Raw genomic sequence first — 20,950 nt, forward strand, 5'->3', positions numbered from 1 at the left:
CCCGTGGGGAGGGCCGGGTTCCCGTGGGTAGGGGGACCCGGGCGGCGGAGCCCCATGGGGAGGGCCAGGTTCCCGTGGGTAGGGGGACCCGGGCGGCGGAGCCCCGTGCGGCCGGCCGGGTTCCAATGTGGCGGAGCCCCATGGGTAGGGGGACCTGGGCGGTGGAGCCCTGTGGGGAGGGCCTGGTTCCCGTGGGTAGGGGGACCCGGGCGGCGGAGCCCCATGCGGCCGGCTGGGTTCCAATGTTGTGGAGCCCCATGGGTAGGGGGACCTGGGCGGTGGAGCCCTGTGGGGAGGGCCGGGTTCCCGTGGGTAGGGGGACCCGGGCGGCGGAGCCCCGTGGGGAGGGCCTGGTTCCCGTGGGTAGGGGGACCCGGGCGGTGGAGCCCCGTGGGGAGGGCCGGGTTCCCGTGGGTAGGGGGACCCGGGCGGCGGAGCCCCATGCGGCCGGCCGGGTTCCAATGTGGCGGAGCCCCATGGGTAGGGGGACCCGGGCGGCGGAGCCCCGTGGGGAGGGCCGGGTTCCCGTGGGTAGGGGGACCCGGGCGGCGGAGCCCCGTGGGGTGGTGGGGGGAGGCCTGGGAGGGCTTTGAGCGGTGCAGCCCTGCGGGGGTGGGGCGGGGTGGGAGGGAGGGTATCTGGGCCGCAGAGCGTGCAGGGCGGGGGCCTCTGGGCCCAGGGCCGGCCCTGCTGAGCGCTGTCCTGCAGACGGTGGTGGAGGAGCTGATCGCCAGCACAGCGTACCTGGAGCTGTTCCTGCGCAGTGTCACTGACCCAGCCCTTCTGCGAACCTTCCTGCGCTTCATCCTGCTGCACCAGCACGACCACAGCCCCATCCTTGACACGCTCGTGTCCCGCGTGGCCAGCAACTCTCGGGTACCTCCGCTGCCCCCGGGCACGGCCCCGCCGGTGCCCCCCCAGCTCCAGGGCCGGGGCTCTCGCTGATGCCCCCAAGTGCTGGGCAGAAGTCTGTGCCTGTCCTTACGGGTGGGGGCGGGGTCCCCTGAGCCGCCTCTGCTCCTGGAGGTGGGGCTCCGTGGGCTCGGCCCCGAGCAGGAGCTGCCCTTTGTGCTGCCTAGAGCTGGGGCAGAGGAGCGCTCTCAGGGCCCAGGCTGGCCCCAGCCCTGCTGTGGGGCCCGCTCAGCCCCCCTGCCCCTCCTCACTTGGTGTCTCCCCTGCCTGCTGCCCCTCTCTCCCCAGCTCTGCATGGTGTCACTGAGCCTCTTCCGCACCCTGCTGAACCTGAACTGTGAGGACGTGATGCTGCAGTTGGTGCTCAGGTGACCACGCGCGTGGGGCTTAGCGCTGGGGGGTGGGGGGCGGACCCTCAGCAGAGCAGAGCCTCGCTTGGGCCCTGCCTTGGGCGGGGGGTGCCTTGGGCCTCGCCCTGCTGCCACATCCTGCCCTGAGGTCAACTGGCCCAGGCAGGCTGCTGGGACCCCAGAGCCAGGTACGTCTCCTGCCCAAGCACCCTTCCCCTGGGCTGGCCCATCAGAGGGGTCCCGGGCTGGGATTTCCATCTCACTAAGGTAAATCAAAGCAGCCACAGCAACAGCTCTGCTAGCCCCACTGTCCAGCCAGATGCCTCCCAAGCCCACTCCCCGGTTCTCCAGCTGCTTCAAAAGCCCAGAGCCAGCAGCCCCTTGCCTTGGGGGTGAGAATCTGTTTCCCCAGGAGTCAGAGTGGAGTCAAGTACACAGCGTCTGGAGATGGGAAATTGCCTCTTACCCACAGCATCTGAGAGAGATCAGCTGCACGGCTCTTCTGCCCCACGTACTTAGCCACACAATCTTCCCCGAGTCGGAGAGCCATTCGGTGCATTTACGCAGCAGCTTCTCCTCTCCCTGAAGCCTCTGAGCTGTGCGCTTGGGACTTTTCCAGAGCACAGCCAGTGGTTTCACCGTCAGCATTAAAGTCCTGGCTCCTGGGAACTGAGCCAACCCTTCCTATCGATAAACCGCAGCCAGCTCTCAGCATCTCTGAGTTGCTTTGCCGCCACAGCCGGCGCGGGAAAACTTCCAGGGGGATTCTTGTCCCCAGGAGCTCCCTGCAACAACAAACCATCTTCTCCTGGCTTAACAGGGGCACTGCCTGCTGAGACATAACCAGCAGACCCAGAATCGCCTCTGGCCATCAGGCAGGTGCCCACACAAGCCCCTTCCAGGCAGCCAGCTGGATTCCTTAGTCCCCTTCTTTGCTACGTGCTCCCTCATGGCCAGCAGGCAGCACACACGTATCACCACCCTGCTCTGCCTGTGGCGGGCGAGAGGATGGCCGACCAGACAGAGTCCTCGCGCCCCTCCCAGCACCACCTCAGCAACAGGCAAGGAAGAAGCACCAGAATTGTCAGGTCTCTGGGATCCCCTGCTGATACTAACTGGATCAGAGTGAGTTGGGGTAGCTCAGTGGTTCGAACACTGGCCTCCTGAGCGCTAGGTTGAGAGCTCAGTCCCTGAGGAGGCCGTCTGGGACTAAGAGATTTAAAAACACCCAGAATCTGTCAGGGCTGGTGCTTGGTCCTGCCACGAGGGCAGGGGACTGGACTCAGCGAGCTCCATTCGATGTCTCTCCAAAACATCCACCTCCCTAGGAGAGACAGAACTAGGCCGATGTCCCATCTCGGCTTCCTTCAGCCGCGCTCAGAGCCAGCTTTGGGATCTTGGCCCCATCTGCTCACCACAGGCTCAGACACAGCACTAGTTTCCTTACAGGAAGGGGCTGCTGTTGAACACAGGCAGTGGGAGACACTCTCCCTTGGGCTGATTTCAGACACATGCTTAGAGGGTGAGAGAGCTCATCGCTCCCAGCAGACAAGCTGCTTCCCTGCACAGACAGTGGTTGATCACACTGCATATGCGTGAGAACCTGGCTGCAGGCCTGTCCTTGCCACTAGCAGGCAGTGGGTCAGAGTGACTCCTTCCCTTGGCTGGCCCCACAGCACGGGCCTGGAGTTGCTCACCAGCACAGCCGTCACCCCTTTTAGTGTGTGCCCTAGAAGTTGTTTCCTGGCCCTGGTGTAATGCCAGACTCCCTTCTGAGCCACCAGCCCACATGCACAGACTGACCGCTCACTGCCCAGGCACACAGCGAGAGATCCTTTCCCCCCGGCCATAGCAATTCTGGTTAGTCACAGAGACCTGCTCTGAGCCACATGCACCCCCACTTTCCACACACCTCCCTGTTACGTGCAGGCAGCACAGCAGAGTTACACACACCCTCGTTTTTCGACCCAGCCAGCACGCGCTAATCAGCCCCCATAGCAAAGCAGTTACACGCGGGACCTCCACGAGGTTCTTCCTTTTCCCTCTGCGACTGGCCCTTTCTGCCACAGCCGGTCGCTCTGACACCTGCCCTGGGATTCGCTAGCCAGCGTGCGCTAATCAGCCCCCGTAGCAAAGCAGTTACACGCGGGACCTCCACGAGGTTCTTCCTTTTCTCTCTGCGACTGGCCCTTTCTGCCACAGCCGGTCGCTCTGACACCTGCCCTGGGATTCGCTAGCCAGCGTGCGCTAATCAGCCCCCGTAGCAAAGCAGTTACACGCGGGACCTCCACGAGGTTCTTCCTTTTCTCTCTGCGACTGGCCCTTTCTGCCACAGCCGGTCGCTCTGACACCTGCCAGTGGGCTTCTCGGTCTCTTCTTTTAGGGGCTGCTCTCTAGTGCAGCCATCTTTGGGCTTTGCTTTGAAGGGAGGGTGGCTAGTTTCCACTGATAACCCAAATCCCGTCGTCTTTTCTTCCTCTTGGTGCTCTTGCACCAGCAAGGTGCTCAGCTCCCAGCTTTCTGAGGGTGAGCCCCCTCTTGCTGCACAAACCCTTCAGGGCTCCCTTACTTAGGCCCAGCCACCGGCACCGACCCATTGCAACTGCACTCTAACCACAACTCTCAAAGCCGACACTGCCATGTGCGGTGGCTATTGCCTGGGGTCCTGATCCCAAGCTCAGCCAAGCAGCTTCTGTGGATCCAGGTGGGACCATGGCACTGTGATCGGACAGGGGTTCTGGGCACAGCTGGAGAAATCCATCCAGGTACCTTTGCTTAAAATCTGGGTCACTTACAGCCCCAGGCTGGGATTTCCTTCTCACTAAGGCAGATCCAACCAGCCACACAGCACCTCTGCCAGCCCCACTAGCCAGCCAGGAGCCACACAAGCAAACTCTCAGACTTCTCAGGTGCTCTGCCAGCCCAGACCAGCAACCCCCAGCATAAGGTGAGAGGTTGTTAAAACCTATTTCACCAACTCCACACATTGTTCCCAGCCCTAGAGGGTCCAGCCCCAGTCGATATGACTTGGATCGTCCCCAGAACAGCACACAGTCCAGTCCGTTAGAATCGGGAGGTTTATTGACAAAGGAAGCAGGAACGGGGTGAGCGAGACAGATTTACAGCGGCACGTTATGTACGTGTGCCAGCTGTGGCTGCAGGCCGGCGGTGTTCTCTGGTGCTGCCGGGAAGTCGGGAAGCACACCTGCGGGGGCGGGGTCCCGGCTCTCACAGGCTCAGCTCCTGGAGACAACACTGATTCTGAGGCCTCTTTACAACCTTGCCCAAGTGGAGGGAAATTCCCCTTTTCTCCCATGGCCATGCAGGGCCTCCCGCCCAGCTGGGGTGCAGTGATGTGCTGCCGTTGGCCAGCATGTCCCAGTCCATTTACACATGTGTGGGATCGACGTCTGGGCATCTGCTCCTGGTCCCCCTGCTCAGTCCAGGTCCCCATAGCAGCTGGGTGGTGGCGGCACTGGGCCCGTGGCTGCGTCCCTAATTGCCCGAGAGGCGCAGCCACGGCCAAGTCTCGGTTTGGTACCTCATCTGCGTGCGGGGGAATCCCACCAGCTGCTGGGAGAAGAGCTACAGAGCCCGTGCGCGTCCAGGCAGCACACACAGACTCAGGGCAGTGCCTCTGCCCACCGGGCACCGGGCTGCTGCCAGGTACACATAGAGGTGACAAATGGCCTCCGTGTTCGATTCCACCTCCAGTGACGTCAGAGCTTCCTGCCCCTTGCCCCTGCTCGCCAGCCCGAGGGCATGGTCCTGGCCTGGGCGGGAGCGGGCAGCGTGGGGAGAGACGCGGGGGGCGGGACAGCCCCACCTTCGCTGCCTGCTGTGACTGGCTGTGCTGCTGCACCAGGTACCTGATCCCCTGCAGCCACGTGATGCTGAGCCAGAAGCGCGCAGTGAAGGACCTGGACATCTACGGCAAGACGGCCGCCAAGTTCCTGTCGCTGATCCCGTGCTGCTGCCTCTCGGAGAGCCTGTCTGCGCCCGCGCCGGAGCCGGAGCCGGAGCCGGAGCACGCCGTCTGGGGCAGAGGTGGGGCTGGATGCGCCCGGCTCACGCCCCCTCCCTCTCACCAGGCAGTACCCTGCACGCCCTCGTGGCAGGCCGGCCCAGCCCCCAGGGTGGCATCTCCCAGCCATTCCTAGGTGCCCGTCAGAGGCATGGGGGCACGTGCCCACCAGGAGGCGGGCAGGAAGCACCACGTGCTGGGCTCCCACCTCCAGCCCTGGCACGGCTGCCTGTAGCCTGGTGCTGAGAGCAGGGCCGGTGCAAGGGCCAGGCCTGTGCTAACGCCCCCTCCTCCCGGCTCTCCTCTCGCAGCCCATGGGAGCCCCACCGTGGACACCTCCTCCGTGGTCAGCGTGCCCAAACCCTCCACGCCCTCCCGCCTGGCCTTCTTCATGCGCCAGCAGAGCTTCAGCTCGGAGGCTGGGAGCCCAGCCCCTCGCTCGCCTGGCCTGGCCACGCCGGGCGGGAGCCCCTGCCACACGCCGGCCCGCTGGGAGGAGGTGTTGGAGCTGGAGGGGAACTACCTGGAGTACCTGCGGGACGCCCAGCTGAGCGTGGAGCAGTGCGTGTGGGCTTGCCGTGTCTGGTCAGCCCCCTACGACGGGGAGCGACCCAGCAGCAGCAGCCTGGCTCCTGCCACCCCTCGGACTAAGAAGAGAGGGCTGCCAGAGGAGGGCGGGGGCCTGGCCCCCTGCAGCGATGGGGAGCCCAGGGCCAGCCCCCCTGCACCCGAGCCCCAGGCCTCCGCCGCTCTTCTCAATGGGGCCCCTGGGGCGGAGCCAGGCCAGCCGGGCAGGGCCTTGGCTGTGAAGAAGGTGCGCTGGGAGCGGAGGGGGCTGGCGGCCCTGGAGCAGAATGGCGCCCCTGCCCCTGCCCCTGCCCCTGCGCCTGCCCCAGCCGGGGAGCAGCTGCCGTCTGTGGACTCCCTGCTGGACGAGCTGCTGGCCCGGGCCCCCGGTGAGCCCAACGGCTCCAGCATGAGCATCGAGAGCTTCTCGCAGGAGCTGCAGGACCTGGAGGCTGAGCTGGCAGCCGGGGCTGGGCACGAGCTCCCTGCCTCGCCCCTCCCCCAGGAGGAGGAGGAGGCCTATGAGAGGTTCTCCGAGCACCAGGCTCCCCCCGGTGCAGCGCAGCCCAAGGCGCCGGACCCCCTGGCCCAGCTCATCAGCAGCCCCCCACGAGCCCCAGGACAGTTGCTCAGCCAGCCCTTCACAGGTGAGCCTGGCGCTGCGTGGGTGGGAGGGCAGAGCAGAGCCGAGCCGAGCGGGCGTGTGCCCACCAGGGCAGCCGCTCCCCCACGAGCCCCAGCTGCTCTGCCTGCCCAGGCGAATGGCCTTTGGTGGGCCTGCCCCAGCATGGGCGGCCGAGGTGGGTGGCAGGGGCTGGCTGCTCTCAGCTGAGCGTGGGATGTGGGGGGCTGGAGGGCCAGTGGAGGTGGGCGAGGGTGGGGCCGGTGAAGTACGGGAGCTTCTGGAGGCACAGCTGAGACTGCTGAATGCTGAGAGCCTGAGACTGGGGCCCTCCCCCGTCGAGCACCTCCCCAGTCTCAGAGCTTCCCTGTGCCACTGCCAGTGGGCGAGGCCTGTGCTGACCCCCGCCAGCTCTCCTCTGGCCACCCATGGGCGCCCACCCCTCATGCAGCCGAGAGCCTCACCAAGCCCCCCCAGGCTCTTTGGCCCCAAGGGACCCGCCCTGCCCCTGTCTGCAGGCAGAGGTGACTTACCCCGTGGGGAGAAAAGGAGGTTCATTGGGGACAGGAGCTCAGTGTAGAACAGACTCGGCACCCCAGGAACTAAGGACAGCCAACAGTGCACCATGGGCCGAGGGGCCCTCCCTGTACGCCAAGCCGGTCCGGACTGCCCCACGCACCCAGCAACCCCTCTCCCCCTCCGGCCAGCCCCTCCTGCTTGTGTTCTCCTTCCCAGACGACAGGTGTGACATCTCCTGGCTCAGGGTACAGAGGGCATCCGCCATTGTCGGCCATTTCCACACCCCGAACTCCTGTCACCAGCTAGGTATTTGGTGCAGGGCCTGGGGAAACTGAGGCACACACAGGGGCGGTTACAGTAGGGCACTAAAATTGCATGCAGCAGTACAGAGCCCCCTACAAAGCAACTAAAGTCCCCACTCCATCACATCACCCCCTTCCAGACCGAACTGAGCGGGGTCACTTAGCCAGTGACCTGGGGAAGTTCGGGGCCCTCCCTGCGTGACAGGGCATCGGCTATGGTGTTGTTGTTCCCCTTCACGTGGACCACCTCCATGTCGTAGTCCTGCAGGAGCAGACTCCACCGCAGGAGCTTGGCCTTGGCCCCTTTCATGTGATGCAGCCAGGTCAGGGGTGAGTGATCGGTGCACACGGTGAAACGCCGTCCAAACAGGTACGGCTGCAGCTTCCCCAGCGCCCACACCATGGCCAGACATTCCTCCTCTATGGCTGCATAGTTCTGCTCCCGGGGCAGCAGCTTCTTACTCAGGTACACGATGGGGTGTTTCTCCCCCTTGTCATTCACCTGCATTAGCACCGCCCCCAGCCCCACGTCTGAGGCATCGGTGAACACCAGGAAGGGTTTGTTGAAGTCTGGATTTGCCAGCACTGGGGCCCTGACCAGAGCCTCCTTCAGCGCGCAGAGGGGCTCTTGGCACTGCTCGGTCCAGACCACCTTGTCAGGCTTTCCCTTTTTACACAGCTCCGTGAGGGGGGCTGCGATGGAGCTAAAGTGGGGCACAAACCTCCGGTAGTACCCCGCCATCCCAATGAAGGCCTGGGCCTGCTTCTTAGTCTGGGGTGTTGGCCAATCTCTGACAGCCTCCACTTTAGCTGGCTCTGGCTTTAAGCAGCCGCTGCCCAACTTGTGGCCCAGGTAGGTCACCTCAGCCATTCCCACCTTGCACTTCCCTGCCTTGATAGTCAGCCTGGCCTTCTGGAGTCGGTCCAGCACCTGCTCGAGTTGGGACACATGGTCCTCCCACGTCTGGCTGAAGATGCAAACGTCGTCCATGTAAGCCAGGGCAAAGCTCTCCATCCCTTTCAGTAGCTGGTCCACCAGACGCTGGAAGGTAGCGGGTGCCCCCTTGAGGCCCCAAGGAAAAGACCAGGAACTCGTAGAGCCCCACCAGCGTGAAGAAAGCTGATTTGAGCTGGGTGTCTTGGTCCAGTGGTACTTGCCAGAGCCCCTTGGTGAGGTTTGTGGTGGTTAGGTAGGGGGTCCTCTGAGCTTGTCCAGGAGGTTGGGCATGGTGTTGGCACCTGGGCATGGTGTTGGCATCTGACAGGGAGATGACATAGAGCTTGTGTGACAGAACCGGGTTTCTGGGCACAGCTAGAGAAATTGATCCAGGATAAACTAGCTTAAAATAGGGGCCACTTACAGCCCCAGGCTGGGATTTCCTTCTCACTAAGGCAGATCCAACCAGCCACACAGCACCTCTGCCAGCCCCACTGGCCAGCCAGGAGCCACACAAGCAAACCCACAGACTTCTCAGCTGCTCTGCCAGCCCAGATCAGCAACCCCCAGTGAGAGGCTCTTAAGCCTGTTTCACCAAATACCACACAGATCATTCCAGACCCCAAAGGGCCCAGCCCCAGCCCCTGGTGAATATACACTTGGGTCTTATCCAAACAACAGGCTCACCAATTCTTTAGCTCTAACACCTGTGGGTTTATTACTGCAAAAGGAAGAGCAGGGTTAGAGAGAAGAACGGCTCCAGCAATACTTCACGTGCGTCAGTCACAACTGCTGGTGCAGCCAGCGGTGTCATTTGCTGGTTCTTGAAACTCTCCGAAAGTTCGTTTCGGGTTAGGTAGGTTCATGGTTGTCAAAGCTTTGGAGATCCGGCCCGCTGGGGTCGACGTGCTGCACACGGCCCCTTGGAGGTCCGGCCCGCTGGGGTCGACGTGCTGCACACGGCCCCTTGGAGGTCCGGCCCGCTGGGGTCGACGTGCTGCACACGGCCCCTTGGAGGTCCGGCCCGCTGGGGTCCACGTGCTGCACACGGCCCCTTGGAGGTCCGGCCCGCTGGGGTCGACGTGCTGCACACGGCCCCTTGGAGGTCCGGCCCTCTGGGGTCCACGTGCTGCACACGGCCCCCTTGGAGGTCCGTCCCGCTGGGGTCGACGTGCTGCACACGGCCCCTTGGAGGTCCGGCCCACTGGGGTCGACGTGCTGCACACGGCCCCTTGGAGACCAAAAGACAAACGATCCAAGATGGACACTGCTATGCCCACAGCCGGGGTCTCTTCTGTTGTCTCACAACTAACGATTTATTCGTTGCTGAGCTTTCATGGGACAAGGCCCCTTCATCGGCTCCGTCTCGTTTCCGACACAGACTGACGTTTGTGAGTACAGAGGACCAAAAAAACTGCAAGAGAAACCAGCAGATAAGAGTGAAGGTGAGGGGCTGTTAATTGGCTGGTCTGAGCTAATTGTGCGCCCCGAAGGAAGGGATGCAGTCCTGGCGATGCGGGAGGTAGCTAATGTCTGTTCATGTCGTGTTAGCGTGTCAAATGGAATACGAACTCCAGCTCACAATTTTCTCCCTCTAATCTGCTGTTAAATTCTCAGGTTCTGGAACAAAACGAATTTAAAAGCAGCTTGCAGTGAGCAAACTGTGAGCTGCAGTTCGTATTCGAAGTCGGTACGTTAACCCGTGGCATGAACAGAGAGAGCAGCTGCCTCACACATTACAGGGGCTGCCTCCCTGCCTCTGATGCTCCTGATGCTCTCAGGCAGGACAGTTACCAACCTTCACCCTCATCCTTCAATCCTGTTTGATTTTGCCTGGTTTTTATTGCAATTTGTTTTTGATCTTCTGTGCTGACAACTGTCACTGTCTGGCAGTGAGATTGGGTGTGTCCCACGAAAGCTCACCACCAAATAAATCGCTGTGTTAGTCTTTAAAGTGCTACATTTCTGCTGCTTTGTTTTGTTGGAGTACAGACTGACTGGGCCCTTCTCTGTCACTATTCATCCAGTGGTCAGGAGCAGGCTCCTTTCTCTCTCCCATGGTCCCGTGAGGGTCCGCCCCCACCGGGTGCAAGGTGGGTTGTCGTGGCCAACGGCCGTTGGGTGACTCCCAGGAGACACTCACATTTCGGAGTTGGACCTGTTCCCTTGGCTCAGCCCAGCTCACCTGACCAGTGGGCTGCACCCCCTGCCAGGTCCCAGCATCTGGGATGTGGATTCAGTGTCTGAGCACCTGGTTCCCACCCCCTGTGTGCTGGCTGGGGCTGAGTTCTCACCTCCTCTTGGGAAGCTCAGCTCTGAACCGTTTCTGGGTACAGCTGCTTTGCTGCAGTCTGTAACTTTCCCTCCATCTGTGCTGCGGGTGTGTACGTGGCACACGCACATTTAGGGCATCATTAGCTTTCACCAGGCACCTCCCACGCCCCTCCCAGCACAATATTTGAGGCCAAGTGCCACACTGGGCACTAAAATGGCCTCCAAGCCCCATATCCAGCCACGTGCTAGCCTGCCGTAGTCCTGATGAAACTGGATTGACCCATCCTTTTTGGGGACCAGCACCATGGGAGAGGCCCGGGGCTAGAGAATGGCTGGATCACCTCCAGGGCCAGCATGTCCTGGGTCTCCTGTTCAACCTCCTGCGCGGGTTGCCCCGGGGCTTTGAGTGGTGCACGCTTCATAGGAGCAGAGGCGCTTGTCTCTGTTCAGTGAACAGCCAAGTTCGTGAGTCCAGGCGGGTTGGAAAACAGCTGCTGGTGTGAACGCAGCACCTCCCTGATGGCCGTCTGCTGGGCAGGGGTCAGCTGGACAGATGGGAATAGACTCCAGCACGGAGCCGGCTCCAGGCCCAGTGAGCAGATCCACCAAGGGATCATCCCCCTGCCCCTCCCAGTGCCTCCACACGGCCAGCACCGACTTCTCCTTGTCCCAGTAAAGGTAATCATTTTGATATGGTTCACCTGGTGGCTGTGAGCCTGGTTCGACAGTTCCTCCGCAGCGTGTGCCTCAAAACAACCAGCAGTCCGGTGACACCTTAGAGACTAACAGCTGCTTGGAGCGTGAGCGTGAGCGTGAGCTTTCGTGGCACAGACCTGCTTGGACGGGTGCGTCTGACTCATCTCGTGACTCATGAGACTCATGCATCTGAGGAAGCGGGTCTGTGCCCACGAAAGCTCATACTCCAAAAGAGCTGTTAGTCTATAAGATGCCACAGGACTTGTTGTTTGGAAGATACAGACTAACACGGCTCCCCCTCTGATATATTTCACCTCATGTCACTGTTGAGTGAATCACCAGCGATCATTAGACACCTGACGTAGCCCATTTGGTACAAGACTTGGTGCAAGCTCAGGACTGATTTATGTAAATAGCTTTCACCTTCCTTTTAAAATCCAGGAACATCACAGCCTCCCTCTACGCACACAGCAGTTCACAGGTGGGGTAAACACTTGCCTCAGTCTTGTTCGTGAAGGTTCTCAGCATCTGCTTTAAGGTCCCATTGAACCTCTCCACCAGCCCATTGGTCTGCGGGTGGTCTGCTGTGGCTCGGGTGGGCTGAACCGCATGCTTCTCCCACAAGCTTCACAGCTGGGCTCATGTGAAGTTGGACCCCCGGTCAATAAGGTCCTCTTTGGGGAGCTCCACCCTGCTGGAGATGGACAGGAGTGCGTCCGCCTTGATAGAAGTCAGGGCCACTGCTTCTGTGTATCACGTGGCAAAATCTACCACCTCCAGGATGTATTTCTTCCCCGAACGCGTTGCCTTGCTGAAGGGTCCCACTATGTCCATAGCCACTTTCTGGAAAGGCCTCTTCTATGATGGGCAGTTCTCTCTGGGTGGCTTTCTCCTTGTCACGGGTCTTCCCCACCCTCTGGCAGGGGTTGCAGGACTACCAATACCGATGGACAGCGGCAGAGACTCATGGCCAATAAAAGTTGTGTAGCACCAGTCCCCTCACACAGGTGAGGGGCTCGGAAACCCAGTCTCACCAAATCCAAACAGGTTCTGATCCCAAAAGACCAGCTGTGGTCCCAGGTCAGCCTACACCTCAGATCTCCCCCAAACCAGCACGCTGGGCTGGGCCTTTAGAACCCAGCGCCGAAAGGTTTATTTGGAGAAGGGAGGGAGTTGAGTTAAGACAACGAAACATCATTGGCAAAGTCCTTGGTTCGGGCCGGAAGCCAAGATGCAGAATGGTGCTGGCAGAAGGCCGCTCTCTGGAGTGCCTCTGGTGTAAGGACGTGTCACGAGTCCTGCGTTCAGGGCTTCACTTGGCAGATGAGATGGCCCAGAGGTGAAGAGTTGGGTTGAAGACAATCTGGGGGCACATCCAGGGCTCAGTGGATACCCTTGGCCCCGTGGAGGGACCCTGTTGCTCTCTGTCCCAGGGGCCCAGGCCTGGTTGCAGCTTGGCCCCGGCCTGGGCAGATACAGGCCCAGCCCAGGTCCCTGCAGTGCAGCTGGTGGCTCCATCGGCCATTGCTGGGCCCGTGCCCAGAGCAGCTGTTCCCAGACAGGCTGAGGGTTATGTGTGGTTTCCTGCAGGGGCAGCACTTGGAACACAGACCCAGCCAGTGTTCAGAGGCTGGTGTACAAACTGCCCCACACGTGCAGTGCAGCCATGCCCATGACCCTGCGTTTGTGGAGGCAGCCAGTAGGGCCTGGCTGCTGCATGGTGTGCAGGATGCAGGAGTGCACTGAGTCCCTGGCACAGCCTGCTGGTGTCAGCAGCAGGAAGGGGCTCGCGGGGTGGGCAGGGCTGGGACCCCAGTGGCAGGTGCTGGGCAGGAGAGGGAATAGGCTGGGTGGGTGTGCACGCGGGCAGCCAGCAGGGCAGGCGGGCAGCCCCTGACCTGACCTGACCTGACCTGACCTGAGGCCACGCCGCCAGCAGGTCCCTTTGTGGCCGTGCTCTTTGCCAAGCTGGAGAACATGCTGCACAACTCGCTGTACGTCAACGTGCTGCTGACGGGGCTGGTGGCTCGGCTCGCCTGCTACCCTCAGCCGCTGCTGCGCTCCTTCCTGCTCAACACCAACATGGTCTTCCAGCCCAGCGTCAAGTCCCTGCTGCAGGTACAGCCGGGCAGCGTGGGTGGGGGCTGGCTGCGGGGATGGGCAGGAATCCCTGGGAGGTAGGCAGCCTGGGCACAGCCCCTGCAGGCACTAGCCACCTCGCACAAGCTCCTCTGAGGTGCCCTGCTTGGCCAGATGCCGGCCCTGAGCCGCCCGGCCTGGCCTGTGCTGGACGCCGGCCCTGAGCCGCCCGGCCTGGCCTGTGCCGGACGCCGGCCCTGAGCCGCCCGGCCTGGCCTGTGCCGGACGCCGGCCCTGAGCCGCCCGGCCTGGCCTGTGCCGGACGCCGGCCCTGAGCCGCCCGGCCTGGCCTGTGCCGGACGCCGGCCCTGAGCCGCCCGGCCTAAGATGTGCCGGACGCCGGCCCTGAGCCACCCGACCTGGCCTGTGCCGGACGCCGGCCCTGAGCCACCCGGCCTGGCCTGTGCCGGACGCCGGCCCTGAGCCGCCCGGCCTAAGATGTGCCGGACGCCGGCCCTGAGCCTCCCGGCCTGGCCTGTGCCGGACGCCGGCCCTGAGCCGCCCGGCCTAAGCTGTGCCAGACGCCGGCCCTGAGCCGCCCGGCCTGGCCTGTGCCGGACGCCGGCCCTGAGCCGCCCGGCCTGGCCTGTGCCGGACGCCGGCCCTGAGCCTCCCGGCCTGGCCTGTGCCGGACGCCGGCCCTGAGCCGCCCGGCCTAAGCTGTGCCAGACGCTGGCCCTGAGCCGCCCAGCCTGGCCTGTGCCCTCAGCCGCCCGGCCTAAGCTGTGCCGGACGCCGGCCCTGAGCCACCCGACCTGGCCTGTGCCGGACGCCGGCCCTGAGCCACCCGGCCTAAGATGTGCCGGACGCCGGCCCTGAGCCGCCCGGCCTGGCCTGTGCCGGACGCCGGCCCTGAGCCGCCTGGCCTGGCCTGGCCTGGCCTGGCCTGTGCCAGACGCCGGCCCTGAGCCGCCCGGCCTGGCCTGTGCCGGACGCCGGCCCTGAGCCGCCCGGCCTGGCCTGTGCCGGACGCCGGCCCTGAGCCGCCCGGCCTGGCCTGTGCCGGACGCCGGCCCTGAGCCGCCCGGCCTGGCCTGTGCCGGACGCCGGCCCTGAGCCTCCCGGCCTGGCCTGTGCCGGACGCCGGCCCTGAGCCGCCCGGCCTAAGCTGTGCCAGACGCTGGCCCTGAGCCGCCCAGCCTGGCCTGTGCCCTCAGCCGCCCGGCCTAAGCTGTGCCGGACGCTGGCCCTGAGCCACCCGACCTGGCCTGTGCCGGACGCCGGCCCTGAGCCACCCGGCCTAAGATGTGCCAGACGCTGGCCCTGAGCCACCCAGCCTGGCCTGTGCCGGACGCCGGCCCTGAGCCGCCTGGCCTGGCCTGGCCTGGCCTGGCCTGTGCCAGACGCCGGCCCTCAGCCGCCCGGCCTAAGCTGTGCCAGACGGCGCCCGGCCTGGCCTGGCCTGGCGTGTGCCAGACGCCGGCCCTGAGCCGTCCGCCCTGGCCTGGCCTAAGCTGTGCCAGACGCCGGCCCTGAGCCGCCCGGCCTGGCCTGGCCTGGCCTGTGCCGGACGCCGGCCCTGAGCCGCCCGGCCTGGGTTCTGCCTTGCAGGTTCTGGGCTCGGTGAAGAACAAGATTGAGAGCTTCGCTGCCTCACAGGAGGACTTTCCCGCCCTGCTCTTCAAAGCGCGGAAGTATCTGCTCGCCCGTGGCCAGCTGGACTGGACGGACACGCCGAACGCTCTGCCGGCCCTGCGCCGCTCGGAGACGCTGGGTAGGGCTGGGGGCACGCCTGCCTCGGGCCTGCCTGGGTTGAGCAGCGCTTCCGCCTGGCCCTGCCTGGGTGCCGAGTGGGCGTGGTGTCCCACTCGCTGGTGTCAGCCCCTCCCCAGTGAGACCCCTCGGGCTGGTCTCAGCGCGCACACTGGGGTTACGGCATGGCCCAGCCGGGGGAGCACAGAGGCCCTGGCCAGGAGCTGGCCTGCAGGGAGGCTGCATGGTGTCTGCCTGTTTTCTCCTGGGCTCACCCTGGGCATGGGGCCCGGCCTGCCCACTGTTGGTCACAACCAGCTCCCTGCAGAGAGCACCCCCTGTTGCCCCGCCCACTGCATGGGGAAACTGAGGCATGCCCAGGACCCCCGCCCGCCCAGCTAACCTTGCGCCCTCTCCCCCAGTGAAGAGCCGCAAGCCGTCCATCGGGGAGCTGATCCTGCGGCACGCCAACAGCCCGACGCGGGCGCGGCAGGCGGCCCAGCTGGTGCTGCAGCAGGCACGGGAGGCGCCGGTGCTCGCGGTGCTGGCCCGGGGCTCGGCCGAAAAGCAGAGTGAGGCGCTGCGGGTGCGCAACGCCGTCTACTGCGCTGTCATCTTCAGCGAGTTCCTTAAGGAGCTGGCGGCAATTGCCCAGGCCCACGCCGTCGCCTCGCCTTTCCTGCAGGCGCCCGAGGAGTGAGCTCCGCGCCGCGCCGCGCCCCGCCGGCCGGGCAGCACGGACCTTATTTATTGGGGGGAGGAACGGGCGGGGGAGGGGGGGCGATAAAGGAGCGTTCTCTGACTGCTGTGTGTGTGCAGGGCCCAAAGCCGCCCCCACGCCCTTAGCTACATCCGGCTCTGCAATGCCCCCCACGCGGCCCCCACCCCGAGCTACATCCGGCCCTGTGCCGCCCTGCACTCGGCCCCCACGCTCTGAGTTACATACGGCTCTGCACTGCCCCTGATGCTGCCCCCACGCCCTGAACTACATCCGGCCCTGCAATGCCCCCCACGCTGCCCCCACGCCCTGAGCCACATCCGGCCCTGCAATGCCCCCCACGCTGCCCCCACGCCCTGAGCCACATCCGGCCCTGCAATGCCCCCCACGCTGCCCCCACGCCCTGAGCCACATCCAGCCCTGTGATGCCCCCTACGCTGCCCCCTCGCCCTGAGCCACATCCAGCCCTGCAATGCCCCCCACGCTGCCCCCTCGCCCTGAGCCACATCCAGCCCTGCGATGCCCCCCACGCTGCCCCCTCGCCCTGAGCCACATCCAGCCCTGCGATGCCCCCCACGCTGCCCCCTCGCCCTGAGCCACATCCAGCCCTGCGATGCCCCCCACGCTGCCCCCTCGCCCTGAGCCACATCCAGCCCTGCAATGCCCCCCACGCTGCCCCCACGCCCGGAGCTACATCCAGCCCTGCGATACCCCCCACGCTGCCCCCACGCCCTGAGCCACATCCGGCCCTGCAATGCCCCCCACGCTGCCCCCACGACCTGAGCTACATCCGGCCCTGCGATGCCCCCCACGCTGCCCTGTCGCCCTGAGCCACATCCGGCCCTGCAATGCCCCCTACGCTGCCCCCTCGCCCTGAGCCACATCCAGCCCTGCAATGCTCCCTACGCTGCCCCCTCACCCTGAGCCACATCCGGCCCTGCAATGCCCCCTACGCTGCCCCCTCGCCCTGAGCCACATCCAGCCCTGCAATGCTCCCTACGCTGCCCCCTCACCCTGAGCCACATCCGGCCCTGCAATGCCCCCTACGCTGCCCCCACGCCCTGAGCTACATCCGGCCCTGCAATGCTCCCTACGCTGCCCCCTCGCCCTGAGCCACATCCAGCCCTGCAATGCTCCCTACGCTGCCCCCTCACCCTGAGCCACATCCGGCCCTGCAATGCCCCCTACGCTGCCCCCACGCCCTGAGCTACATCCAGCCCTGCAATGCCCCCCACGCTGCCCCCTCGCCCGGAGCTACATCCGGCCCTGCAATGCCCCCCACGCTGCCCCCACGCCCTCCTCTGTGAGCTATATCCTGCTTTGCCCTGGCCCTTGCTCCACTCTCTGGTCCATTGTCCCCACGCAGGCTGAGGCAGGAGTCCTGGCCCATTGCGCTGGGCCTGTGTTCCCTTCCTTCCCCAGCCGTCCCCCTCACCCAGCTTCCTGGTCCCTGCCCAGCCCGTCCCCCAGCAGCTGCGTCCCATCCCTGCCGCAGGGAGCCCCAGCTGGGCGCCCCTCGGGTATCGCGTCCTGCCATCCTCACAGCTCCCCGCCCATGCCCTGTCCCGAGCTGCCAAGGCTGCTGCTCTCTGGATTGCCAGTACAGGCTTCCCTGGCAAGGGCCTGAGGCCCCAGACCCTGGGGGCAGCGCCCACCCATGTGTCACCCACTCCCAAGGGCAGGTTGCCCTGCCCCTGCCAGGGACCAGTGTGGCACAGAGGGGAAACTGAGGCACACACAGCCTTCCACATTCACATGGTCCTTCTGGCAGTGCTGGCCCCCGGAGGCGCGGGGGCTGTGGAGGTGCCCTGGCATTCGCCATCGCTGGGTCTGGGTCCCCTGCCCATGGCCACCCAGAGGGCCCCGCCCTGCCCCCCACTTTTGGCTGAGGGGCACCACCTCAGGCTGCTGCTTTGTGAGAGTAGCCGGCTTGGGCCCTGGTCGGGGGCTGGTGGGGCAGGGCCAGATCAGCCCCCCACTGTGTGCTTCCCACATGCTGCCAAGGGTGTCCCCTCCCCCTCCCCTTTCCCCCACATGCCACCAAGGGCACCGTACTCAGCCGCCCACTCCCTGGGCAAGAGCTTGGGGGGCGGTGGGCACAGAGCTATGCTAGGGGCAGGAGCTCCCCGGGGGGGGCAGGCTCCCTGCCTGGACTGTGTGCCCCTCTCTCCTCTAAGCCCCCACAACAGACGCTCCAGCAAGTCAGGCTGGGGGAGGGGCACAACTGGGGTCACGGCCCAGAGGGGGGTTGCAGCGGGGGGTGTAAGTGACCAGGGGGTGGTGGCCAGGGCATTGGGGCATGGGGGTCAGGCTGTAGCGGGGGAGCTGGCTGGGGGCAGGCTGCTGGAGGGGGGCAGGGGTCAGGCCATGGGGGGTCGTGGGGGTTGGGTTGTGGGGGGTCAGGCCATGGAGGGGCCGGGTCATGGGGGCAGTGGGGGTTGGGCTGTGGGGAGTAGGGCTATGGGGGGTAGTGGGACCTGGGTCGTGGGGGCAGTGGGAGTTGGGCCGTGGGGGGCTGGGTCATAGGGGCAGTGCAGGGTCGGGCCATGGGGGGTAGTGGGGGTTGGGCTGGTGAGGGGTCGGGCCATGGGGGGCAGAGTCGTGGAGGCAGTGCGGGGTCGGGCCATGAATGGGGGGCAGTGGGAGTTGGGCCGTGGGGGGCTGGGTCATAGGGACAGTGCGGGGTCGGGCCATGGGGGGCAGTGGGAGTTGGGCCGTGGGGGGCAGGGTCGTGGAGGCAGTGCGGGGTCGGGCCATGGGGGGCAGTGGGAGTTGGGCCATGGGGGGTCAGGCTGTGGGGGGCAGTGGGAGTTGGGCCGTGGGGGGCAGGGTCATGGAGGCAGTGCGGGGTCGGGCCGTGGGGGGCAGTGGGAGTTGGGCCGTTGGGGGGTCAGGCTGTGGGGGGCAGTGGGGGTTGGGCCGTTGGGGGGTCAGGCTGTGGGGGGTAGTGGGGGTTGGGCCGGTGGGGGTCGGGCCATGGGGGCAGTGGGGGGTCGGGCTATGTATGGGAGGCAGTGGGAGTTGGGCCGTGGGGGGCAGGGTCGTGGAGGCAGTGCGGGGTTGGGCCATGGGGGGCAGTGGGAGTTGGGCCATGGAGGGTCAGGCTGTGGGGGGCAGTGGGAGTTGGGCCGTGGGGGGCAGGGTCATGGAGGCAGTGCGGGGTCGGGCCGTGGGGGGCAGTGGGAGTTGGGCCGTTGGGGGGTCAGGCTGTGGGGGGCAGTGGGGGTTGGGCCGGTGGGGGTCGGGCCATGGGGGCAGTGGGGGGTCGGGCTATGTATGGGAGGCAGTGGGAGTTGGGCCGTGGGGGGCAGGGTCGTGGAGGCAGTGCGGGGTCAGGCTGTGGGGGGCAGTGGGAGTTGGGCCGTTGGGGGGTCAGGCTGTGGGGGGTAGTGGGGGTTGGGCCGGTGGGGGTCGGGCCATGGGGGCAGGGTCGTGGAGGCAGTGGGGTCCGGGCGAGGCCAGACCCCCCCAGCCCAGCTGATCCTGTCTCCCTGGTGCGGCGCGGTGCAGGGGGTGGGGGCTGGCGCCCCCCGAGTCCCGGACAGAGCGGCCAGGCGGGCTGGAGTGAAGCCGTGTTGGGGGGTCGGGTCGGGGGGCTCAGCTCAGGCGTCGCTGTCGGACTCGTCCCCCGGGCTGTGCAGCAGGGGCAGCGCCATGGAGAGCCGGTCGGGGTCCCTGCTCTGCACCCGGCGCCTGGCGAACAGCCACTTCCCTGCGGGAGAGAGGGGCTGCCAAGGCTGGGCCAGGCCCGGGGGCCAGCTGTGCTAGTGGGGGGGCTACCAGTGGGTGCCAGCTCCCAGCCCCCCCGCCTATGGGTCACAGCCCCCAGCCCCCCCCCGCCTACAGCCCCCAGCCCCGCATGGCTCTCAGCCCCCGCGCCCCAGTACCTGTGCGTGTGGCTCCGTGGAGGGGGCCGCTCTGGCTCTGGCTCTGGCTCTGGCTCTGGGCAGGGTACGGGGGCGCCAACGACGCCAGCTTGACCCAGTTGGCCCTGGCGGGAAGGGCCCGGCCCAGCGGCTTCTGGGGGCCGAGCTCGCCGCGGGGGCCCAGGGCGAACTTGAGGCAGCGGAAGGCGACGGGGCAGGGCCCCGTCAGGCGCAGGGTGCGCTGGGCCTGCCCCCGCGTGACGGCCAGCGCCAGCCCGGCGCTGCAGAACGCCTCGTGGATCAGGTAGAGGCTGTGCTGGGCGCGGAGCCAGGGCAGGTCGGGGCGCAGGGCCACCTGGCCGGGGCGCAGGCTCAGGAAGGCCGTCCTCTTGTGCAGGCCAGCCAGCTGCAGGCGGATGTGGCACGGGGCGCCCTCCACCAGCCGCGTCTCCTCGTAGCGCGCCTCGCCTCGCGCCCTGGCGCCGTACTCCCGCGTGCAGAGCGCCAGCTCCCCCGGCTCTGCCCCCTGCTGCACCAGCCGCTCCAGCGCGCCCACCGGCACCAGGGGCCGCGCCCGCCGCAGCCAGCTCGGCGCCCGCCTGCCCGTCCTCACCAGCACGCTCAGCAGCTCGTAGGCCCCCGCGTCCTCCAGGAAGGGCACAGGCAGCGCGGCCGGCCCGAAGCGCTCCTCCACCACCTGCCAGGACAGAGCCGCGTGGAGGGGCTGCCAGCTGCAGGAGGAGGCGCTGGGTGTAGGGTGAAAAGGGGCTGGCGCTGGGGTGGGCCATGGAGCTGGTTATACGGGGACCCGGCCCTGGCACTGAGATGCAGCTGGCGCTGGGGTGGGCCATGGAGCTGGTTATACGGGGACCCGGCCCTGGCACTGAGATGCAGCTGGCGCTGGGGTGGGCCATGGAGCTGGTTATATGGGGACCCGGCCCTGGCACTGAGATGCGGCTGGCTCTGGAGTGGGCCATGGAGCTGGTTATGCAGAGACCCATCCCTGGCACTGAGATGCGGCTGGCTCTGGAGTGGGCCATGGAGCTGGTTATACGGGGACCCGGCCCTGGCACTGAGATGCAGCTGGCGCTGGGGTGGGCCATGGAGCTGGTTATATGGGGACCCGGCCCTGGCACTGAGATGCGGCTGGCTCTGGAGTGGGCCATGGAGCTGGTTATACGGGGACCCGGCCCTGGCACTGAGATGCAGCTGGCGCTGGGGTGGGCCAGGGAGCTGGTTATACGGGGACCCGGCCCTGGCACTGAGATGCAGCTGGCGCTGGGGTGGGCCATGGAGCTGGTTATATGGGGACCCGGCCCTGGCACTGAGATG

At 65.7% G+C, this 20,950-nt stretch overlaps 2 protein-coding genes across 6 annotated transcripts in view; one reads left to right on the forward strand and one right to left on the reverse strand.

Moving 5' to 3' along the window:
- FHIP1B (FHF complex subunit HOOK interacting protein 1B) overlaps positions 1 to 15,806 on the forward strand; it is a 28,505-nt gene extending 12,699 nt beyond the window's left edge. For 4 of the 5 annotated variants that reach the window (XM_075011593.1, XM_075011674.1, XM_075011927.1 and 1 more), the window contains 7 exons: positions 709 to 876; positions 1,201 to 1,280; positions 5,128 to 5,309; positions 5,598 to 6,500; positions 13,140 to 13,321; positions 14,894 to 15,056; positions 15,457 to 15,806. In XM_075011593.1, coding sequence (XP_074867694.1) covers positions 709 to 876; positions 1,201 to 1,280; positions 5,128 to 5,309; positions 5,598 to 6,500; positions 13,140 to 13,321; positions 14,894 to 15,056; positions 15,457 to 15,734 — 1,956 coding nt within the window. In that variant the 3' untranslated portion in view covers positions 15,735 to 15,806. The remainder of the gene's footprint in view (positions 1 to 708; positions 877 to 1,200; positions 1,281 to 5,127; positions 5,310 to 5,597; positions 6,501 to 13,139; positions 13,322 to 14,893; positions 15,057 to 15,456) is intronic. The other variant, XM_075011835.1, reaches the window with a different exon arrangement.
- Positions 15,807 to 19,401: 3,595 nt separating this feature from the next.
- Positions 19,402 to 20,532, reverse strand: C1H11orf42 (chromosome 1 C11orf42 homolog). Its single transcript, XM_074983360.1, has 2 exons — positions 20,484 to 20,532; positions 19,402 to 20,410 (listed from the first exon to the last, which is right to left on the reverse strand). Exons 1-2 carry the CDS (start codon positions 20,530 to 20,532, stop codon positions 19,593 to 19,595), a joined length of 867 nt encoding a protein of 288 aa, XP_074839461.1. The 3' UTR covers positions 19,402 to 19,592.
- Between the last annotated feature and the right edge of the window lie 418 nt (positions 20,533 to 20,950).

This window comes from Carettochelys insculpta, chromosome 1 (assembly GCF_033958435.1).
Source record: "Carettochelys insculpta isolate YL-2023 chromosome 1, ASM3395843v1, whole genome shotgun sequence".
In the NCBI taxonomy this organism is placed as follows: Eukaryota; Metazoa; Chordata; order Testudines; family Carettochelyidae; genus Carettochelys; species Carettochelys insculpta.